Source organism: Frankliniella occidentalis, unplaced genomic scaffold (assembly GCF_000697945.3).
Source record: "Frankliniella occidentalis isolate FOCC.00 unplaced genomic scaffold, Focc_3.1 Scaffold428, whole genome shotgun sequence".
Classification (NCBI taxonomy): domain Eukaryota; kingdom Metazoa; phylum Arthropoda; class Insecta; order Thysanoptera; family Thripidae; genus Frankliniella; species Frankliniella occidentalis.
Genome location: NW_026267549.1, coordinates 239,116 through 247,870, shown reverse-complemented (window position 1 = coordinate 247,870; position 8,755 = coordinate 239,116). Strand labels below are relative to the sequence as shown.

Genomic DNA, 8,755 nt, shown 5'->3' with positions numbered 1-8,755 from the left:
CTCTCTCTCTCTCTCAGTCTCTCTCTCTCTCCCTCTCTCTCTCTCTCTCTGTTTCTCCATCCGCAGCCCACCCCACCTCATCATAAAGCACACGAGTAATGTTGCTTCCCATGGGTGTGAAATGTGAAAGCCACACAGTTTGTTTGAGAAAGCCAACCCACCGTCTGCATGGCTTGCGACGTGTTTTGCGTGGGAGGCGAATTAAAAATTGAGAGTCTAGTAGGAGTAGGAGGAAATGGGAAGAACATCTTGCTAAACGAGAAACGGAAAAGTTTATCACGACAAAATATCCCTTGTCTGCAGATGACAAAATTTCTTGCAGTCTTCCTCGTGCACCAATCTGAGCTCAATTAGACCTGCCGTGCCCGGCCGTGCCCAACCAAGTATGCTCAAGAAAAGCAACGTGACATTTCGAAAGATTTTTTTTCACTACCATGTTTTGTTTTGTTTTTTTGCTGTGTGATCAGCTGGTGCTCGGACGGGCTGGGCTGGGCAGAAGAGGGGGATCAGCTGATCGCTTGCTTGGTCTTGGCCTAATGGTGATTGTGATCATACGCCATGAAGTCAGGTCAGGTCTCTTGCCCCTCCCCCCTCTCACTTCCTCCCCGCCCCTCCTCCCTGTCTCCCCCACGCTGTCATCCCCCGCCTCTTTTCTGCTTCCATGTGTGCTACCCTGTGAGATGCCGTGTGACTGACTCGTATTTGACTCGTTGCAGGCCGTGACTGAGGATGCGGTGGCGGTGGCAGACGCCGCTCCTACCGCTGGTGCTGCTGCTGTATTGGGCCGAGGCGCTTCGCTCCATGCATCGCGGCCAGAGTGAGTCGTCCTACTATTTACCACCTATGCAAATTTATTTTCCATGTACCTGCCAGGCATCAGATGTCAATTTAGGTTCTGATTGGGTTCTTTTGTTTTTATTTTGTTTTTTTCACTATTTGTCGTATCCCGCAAAAGTATCAAGTTTACACAAGGTTCGGCGGCGCGCGCGAAAGCATGCGCCGGTATAACGGCCATGCTATTACACTTTAACAAGCATGTCGTCGAGGCGCGCCTCTCTCTCTCTCTCTCCCTCTCTCTCTCTCTCTCTCTCTCTCTCTCTCTCTCTCTCTCTCTCTCTCGACCGGGTAGGGTCCAGGCCTCGGCGAGCGAGAGAGACGAGACATGTCAAACGCAGAGAAAGTAAGTAACGTCATGCGGCGTGCTCGGCCGGCCGGCCGCCGAGCTGCCTCTCATGCGGCTCGCTCGACGTCAAATTATCGACGTTTTCCGCAAAGGGACAATTACATAGAAAATGATGATGAGAGCAATTTGGTATTAACATTGTTGGACTGGGTTAGCAGCTTGTTGCGTTATCACGCCGCCGCTCTGAGCGGGGCAGTGCTCTACACGTCTCGGTGCAAAACAATTACAATAATGCTAATAACGTTCTGCAGGCTACAGCATCAGCCAGAAGCCGTGCCGCGCGAGCGTGGCGGGCAGTGGCGAGCAGGCCGGCACGTGCATGTTCGTGTGGGAGTGCCTGCAGAGCGAGGGCCGCCACATCGGCATGTGCGTCGACACCTTCATGTTCGGATCGTGCTGCGCGCCGCGGCCGCCCGGGCAGCCGGCCGGCCCGGCCCCGGGCCAGCAGGCCGGCCAGCCCTCCGGCCCGGACCACTCGCCCTTCGCGCCGCCCAGAAAGAAGCCGCCGCCGCCCTACCACCACGACGTGACCACGCGGCCCCCCGGTGAGTGGAGCGTCGCATCATTACAACATTAACTTTGCATGTCCCCAAACCGGCACGGGTCGATAAGTTTTTGATTGACACCATAATATTGTGTGTCCCACAGGCGGCAGCAGCAGCAACAGGCCCCAGTTCGTGTCCAAACCTAGTCCCAGCCCTGCTCCGAGCAGCGCGCCGCCGCCCAACCCGTCGGACATCAGCAGCAACATCATCACCAGCAGCACCATCGTGGGCACCAACTCCATCTACACCATCCGTCCCAGCGGCAGCAACAACAGGCCGAGCTTCGTGTCCAGGCCGCCGCACGGCACCGGTGGCAGCGCGGCCGGCAGCGGCACCACCAGCGCCACCGGCGGCAACAACGCGAACAACGTCAACAACAACTGGTGGAGTCGTCCCTCTAGTCCTACGCTCTCAACCGCCTCCTCCACGTGGACCGCCAGCACTCGGCCGCCAACCATGTGAGTAGCAACGACTGCGCGCGTCGTGTCCGCCCGGAGGTTAGGCAACTTATTCGACTCTCTGCGCTGTCGGCCCCTGCTACTCGTTCTCTTTCTATCTCTCTTTATCTGTGTGTACAGCTGGGCTCGGCCGTCTACCACTCCGTCTCCAAGCACCGCCTCAGCCACCCTACCGGTGACAACGCCACCGAGCCCGAGCACGGCGAGCCACAGCTTCGTGAGCAACACGATCCTGACCAACTTGTCGGAGCCGGCCAGCAACAACATGATTTGGGCCACCACCAACGAGCCCATGTTTGTGACCAGGCCGAGGCCGTCGAGTCAGATCAGGCCAAAGCCTCGGCCGCGGCCGACCAAGAGGCCGGTGACGACGACTTCGACCACGACTACGACCACCACGACGACATCGACAACGACCACGACCACGACAACCGCGCGGCCGCCACCACCGCCTCCTTCCGCGGCGCCGACCACCACCGCCGCCCCCACCTCCACGCTGACCTCTACTTCGGTGTCCGCGATGCCGAGCAGCAACGGGAACTATGGTTGGTTGACGCGCGAGGTCGAGTCGCTTATGTGTGTAGCTTTGGGGTTGGGCGGCTGACTTGACTCTGCTCTCCTTCTCCAGAGTGCGGGGTGCCGCCGCTCTTCCCGCGGCCTGAGACGCGGATCGTGGGCGGGCGCAACGCTCAGTTCGGCGGCTGGCCGTGGCAGGTGTCGGTGCGCAGGACGTCCTTCTTTGGCTTCTCGTCGACGCACCGCTGCGGAGGGGCGCTGCTCAACGAGAACTGGATCGCCACCGCGGGTCACTGCGTCGACGAGTAGGTCTCGTCGCGTTGCCCCCCCCCCCTCCTCTCGCGCCTGTGCTCTAACCCCTCCCCTGGTGCCGTGTTGCAGTCTGCTGACGTCGCAGATCCGGATCCGGGTGGGCGAGTACGACTTCTCGTCGGTGCAGGAGCCCCTGCCGCACGTCGAGCGGGCCGCGGCCCGCAAGGTGGTGCACCCGCGCTACAACTACTTCACCTACGAGTTCGACCTGGCGCTCGTGCGAATGGACACGCCGCTCGTCTTTCAGCCGCACATCGCGCCCCTGTGCCTGCCCGCCTCGGACGACCTCCTCATCGGCGAGAACGCCACGGTGACGGGCTGGGGCCGGCTGAGCGAGGGCGGCACGCTGCCCTCCGTGCTGCAGGAGGTGAGCGAGGGCCGCCCGCGCGAGTGGCGATAGGCAACCGCGGGCGTCTGTGTGCGGCTGGTGGCCTACCTCGCCACCAGAACCGCGCCCAGAGTGAATGCTTACGGTAACTGCCGTTGTGGCGAGGGTGAAACCAATTCTAATTGTTGTGGTCTGTCCAACAGGTTTCTGTTCCTATTGTCAGCAATGACATATGCAAAAGCATGTTCCTCAGAGCGGGTCGGCATGAGTTCATCCCCGATATCTTCTTGTGTGCTGGATACGATATCGGCGGGCAAGATTCGTGTCAGGTGTGTATAAGGTCTAGTAACATTTATTTGAACTTAAAGATATTTGTAAGTATTTTACTGACTCTCGCTTTCTATCTCTTCCTCAACCCTGTCAGGGAGACTCTGGAGGCCCTCTACAAGTCCGGGGTAAGGATGGTCGTTATTTCCTGGCGGGAATAATCAGTTGGGGAATTGGCTGTGCTGAGGCCAACCTGCCTGGAGTATGCACTAGGATCTCTAAGTTTGTCCCGTGGATCGTGGAAAATGTGTCCTGAGACTGACTGATTCCTAAAGAATGTTCCCTGTCTGGTTGTCTGTCTGTCTGCGTGTGTGTATGTGCGTGTGTATCTGTGTGTGTATTTTTGTATGTGTGGGTGCGCGTTTGTGCTTGTGTGCATGTGTATGCTTCCCTGTTTCGTGAGTGTTAGTGTGCAAGAAAGAACGTGTGTGATAGGTATTCTAAGAAGGGCAGCGTCAAAATGTCCAATCATACAGGGTCTCCCATTCAAGGTGGGATTTTCCCGCCACGTATTTGATTCCATATCGCTTCGCTGCAGATTACTGAGCTCAGTTTCTGGACATGGCACACCTTGGCTCGTCTTGACGAACTGCGTCAAAGAGCTAGGCAGGACGAGCCAACCTCAGCCGCACAGCCTAGCCACCCGCAGCGAGGCAATAGTTGTTGGTAGTTATACTATGGAAACTGTCGGCCTCAGTATGATAAGAATTAGTGGATCAGTTTCACAGATTGAAAAGATGCATCTAGTCGGAATAAGGCAAATAGGATGGGAAAGACCTCATTATGTGGTGAGGATGGACTGCAGACATCTTAGAGATGTTGAAGTAGGATATTTTACCCAGAGCAGCCAGGCTGTTATTGCATGTTTATTAAATATATAGATATTTTGAAAGTGTGATATCTTCTACCTGGCAGGCCTTATATTCAAAGTCAAATGGTTATCTGCCATTGCTTTTTGTTTTCTTCTTTATCCCCCAAAAGTTAAGGTGAGGCATTATTAATATGGGATGACTTCAGAGCCTTTTTAATGTTTGAATATTCATAAACTCTAAATGCAGTGAAGTCCTACATACCTATCAACAATAACAAGTTACCCATATCATTTTTTTTTTAATGAATACTTTTCACCAAGCTTTGGAAAGATGTTATGTATTACAAGGAAAAACCTCTCAGATGATGTCATTCAGCTTTATTTTGTTGCTCAAACTAGTGCAATGATCCGTGTTTTAAAAAAAATATCTGCACATTGTGCCTTGTACATTTTTGTTGTTACTGTAGATTGTAGATAACTTTTGTACATTAATAAATTAGTATAACAAATTGGACGCTTATGCACCAGTACTAGGAATGCTCATAATGTAAATTATTATAACTACTGTATTTTGTCCTAGAAAATCTATAATTAATTAAACACTCAGGTAATGCGAGTTGCACTTGTAATTACGCCGTGAGAACCTTTCAAAATTGACTTTTCAACATAGGTTTGGTATTAGCAGATCATTATAATGACGAGTACAAAACTACTTTTCAAAAATTGTCTGTGCACTCTTGATGGTAAGTGCAATACTTAGATCTTGTATATTCTGGGGCAGTTTGTGCAACATTCCTACTGCTTTTCCAAAGGCCATATGCTGTTATGAGTCAATATAAGTTGTAAGGTTTCAGAGATTTAACACTGAAATAAATTTATGTAAGAGTTTGATTGATACTGTTGTGCAAACAGAAGAAGTTCAGTTGGAGTGTGATGACCGATAATTATTTTTAGCTGTAAGTTTATTGTGTTGATGTATTCTGAAGCATGAAAAGAGATAATTAGACTTGACACAAACTTGATTAAAAGACAATTTTTGTCTAGACTCTCTGTTGCTATTGGTAGAAAGATCACTTGCCATGGTTGACTGTGAATTCCATTTGTTATTATTTTATATGTGTTTGGAAGTGTGAACTCTTGCCAGTGGAGAAATTTTCTACTTCCCCTATTACTAAATGCCTCTGTGAACCTTGTCCTTCGAATATTCTCCCAAATATTCCGTGGATACCATTTTATACAGTCCCCAAGAGACTGTCTCTAATTGATTAAAGTACTGGTTTTCAAATTTTCTGTGCCAGTCTGTGACAACTAAATTATACACACCATTGTTGATCTTTTTGTTAGTTTTGTTGTGGCGTTATGTAATAAACAGTTGATTTTGCATAAACCAATCATTCATTTATATTTGCTGGTGGTTCAATACTCTCTGAAGTTGTCTCGTTTGACAGCAGGGTGCTCTGCTCTTCTGATATGGACGCGCTATTGTTTCCGGACCATAGGCTTTCAGATCTCATGTCTTCAATATATGTAAACTTGATTTCAGGTATCCCATATTCGATTAGCGGAGAGGTACCTGCCGATAATATAACACGACGTGCAGCGCAGTGCAGTGCCTATTTGGCATCATTGTTTTCAAACTAACTTTACATAACATCTCACTCACCCTCGCGGGCAGCTTGGACTTCCCTCGACCAGATGATGCTCTCAATCCAGGGCACGTAGTGGGAGACGCGGGTGTACACTCCGGGCGAGTTGGGGAAGCCGCAGAACTTACCGAAGGACGTGACCCCGACCAAGGAGTACATGCAGCCTTCGGATAGGATGTGAAGGGGGCCGCCAGAGTCACCCTAAGATAAAATGCGATTGCATTGGGGGCCGCTGCTTTATAAACTGCACGGGTTATCCTGCTCGCACCTGACAGGTATCCTTGCCGCCCCTCAGGTCTGCGGCGCAGAGCAGGCTGCGCGGCAACCCTCGCGGCAGCGTGGCTGCCCCCATCTCCTCCCTGAAGTGTTTTGCGCACTCCACGCGTGCGAGGAAGGGTAGCCACACGCACCGCAGGGCGTCTCCAGAGTTGTCTGCGTCTGCAACAGCCACGGCGATGGGAGCAAGCGTCCATGCATGGTGATGGTGCGAGCCAGAAGTGCAGAACCAGACCTACCAAAGGACACTCGGCCGTAGCCACACGCTTGCGCCTTGCTGCCCGGGATGGCGAAGTCCCGGTGCAGGCAGGCCGGCCGCACACTGGGGCCCAGGGCGGGCTCCTCGGCTAACAGCAGGAGGCCGATGTCGTTGTAGCGCGCGGGCGGGCGGTAGTCCGGGTGCGCCACCCCGAGCAGGACGTCCAGCTGCTGGGCGTCGGCGTCCCCGGCGTCGCCCTCGAGCCAGGCGCCCAGGCGCACCCAGCGCGCGGGCCCCCGCACGCCGCTGACGCAGTGCGCGGCGGTCAGCACCCAGCGCTCGCTGACCAGGGCGCCCCCGCACAGCCACTGCGCGCTCTCCGCCGAGCCCTCCCCGAAGCCCAGCAGTGCCATGTGCGGCACCTGCCCCGGCAGCGCCTCGTCGCCGCCCACCACCAGCGGCCGCACGAGCGCGCGGCACAGCGCCGACCCCTCCCAGTACAGCAGCCTGGAGAACGCTGCGCACTCTGGAACAAGTACCGTGCACTGAGTGCCCAGGTGCGACAAGTGAAGCAGCTGATTCGTACCCGTATAGTCCCGGGTACAAATCCCCACGGGCATCTGTGTATTACCCCCTTCTCTGTAAGTTTCTTACAAAGGACTGCTCTTCGTCACTTACAAAGGACCTGGAACCTTTGTAATACAAACAAATCCTTACGAAGGGCTTGGCTTTGTAATACGAAGAGCACGCTTCTGTTCACAAACTGGTGCTCTTTGAAAAACGAAGAAAAACCGTTTGTGATATGATGGTTCCAGATCCTTTGTACCTTACAAACCCAATCCTTCGTAAAGACCACTCTTTGTAAGGAACTAAGAACGTTGCCACAGAGAGGTACAAATCGATCGGGGCATTTTACCCCACTGTCGATACCCAAGGACCCAAGCATCCCCGCGTACAAATTGCCTGGGTGATTTGTACCCCCTGGGTGTAGCAGGACAGCAGGACGCCTAGGGGGGGGGGGGGGACCCTATACCCGCCCCACACTCGTACGGCTCTCCTACACTCACTTTGCTCACTGACGCCGCTTTCCCGGCAGCACGCGAGCCCGCGGTCGCAGCATCCCCTGGGCAGCGCCAAGGAAGCCGCCTGGGAGAAACAATCGCCCGGGCGCCGACATACGCAAGGTTCGTCGGAGCCGGCTGAGCACGCGAATCCTGGGGGGAGGGGCACGGAAGAAACAATAATTACTCGCACGTAAACAACAACAGGCCGTGCTGTTCCCAGTTACTGCATGTAAATTAGACGCAGACGGCCTTTCTTCAGTTTTCAACAAACACCACTGTATACACCTTCGCTAGCAGCGTGGCATCGCAGGACGAGCCCTGAAACGCAACTCAATACCAGCCACAAACAGGTGCCCATGGCAAACTGAGTCCATGACGAACTGTTTCCTAGTTCGATAAGCCACGAAGCTATGGCACGGGAGGAAATCGTTTCGCTAAGTGCCTACACAGCGGAACCATGTCAGGTTGAAACCCTCGTTGACACCTGACACTGAAAAGAGTTTAACACTCCACCGATCACAAATTTTCTTTCCTCGTCTAAAACGTACGTCCGATTTTCTCAGATTCATTCGGTATATTACGAGAGCTCGGCGCCTGCGAGACTCAGAATAGGCTACCCACTGTACACGTGTGTACTGCAGGCAAGATGTTGCCTACCACTCAGGCGCTAAGTCCTTGCATTGGCTGAACTTGGCTTTGTTCGTAAAGGCAAATGACAAATGGCGGGCGCACTTTCTGAATGATCCTATCACTAAGAAGGCTGACGACAATGTAAGTTAAAGAACAATAAGTTCCTTCCTTGGCACGAAATTCCTTCGTGTTGTTTTTGTGTTTCTTTTTTTTTTGGGGGGGGGCAGCATGAAACGCGAATAGTACTATGTTTACATCGAGCGCCGCTAGCTGGGCCAACGCCAGCGTGGGCTAGCGATAAGTAACTTTAAGGTGTCAGCTTGCTTTTACTCTCGGTAAGGACAGAGAACCAAGCGGAGACCAGAAAACAATTAATTTGGCGCCAGGGGAATCAGTGAGTGACTGTCCGAGTGTCACTCCTTTGCCGTGCCGCGTCCCCTACCCCTCTCCTCCTCCCCAC

The 8,755-nt window shown here is 53.2% G+C and overlaps 2 protein-coding genes across 2 annotated transcripts; one reads left to right on the top strand and one right to left on the bottom strand.

Moving 5' to 3' along the window:
- The first annotated feature begins 696 nt into the window (after positions 1-696).
- LOC113204265 (serine proteinase stubble) lies at positions 697-5,867 on the top strand. Its single transcript, XM_052274724.1, has 8 exons — positions 697-817; positions 1,435-1,728; positions 1,832-2,186; positions 2,307-2,731; positions 2,815-3,007; positions 3,084-3,381; positions 3,546-3,671; positions 3,767-5,867. The coding sequence occupies exons 1-8, from the start codon at positions 730-732 to the stop codon at positions 3,923-3,925; spliced, it is 1,938 nt and encodes a 645-aa protein (XP_052130684.1). The 5' UTR covers positions 697-729; the 3' UTR covers positions 3,926-5,867.
- On the bottom strand, positions 5,857-8,045 carry LOC113204267 (serine protease snake-like). Its single transcript, XM_026419383.2, has 6 exons — positions 7,951-8,045; positions 7,669-7,815; positions 6,642-7,127; positions 6,395-6,564; positions 6,144-6,327; positions 5,857-6,053 (listed from the first exon to the last, which is right to left on the bottom strand). The coding sequence occupies exons 1-6, from the start codon at positions 8,021-8,023 to the stop codon at positions 5,872-5,874; spliced, it is 1,242 nt and encodes a 413-aa protein (XP_026275168.1). The 5' UTR covers positions 8,024-8,045; the 3' UTR covers positions 5,857-5,871.
- Between the last annotated feature and the right edge of the window lie 710 nt (positions 8,046-8,755).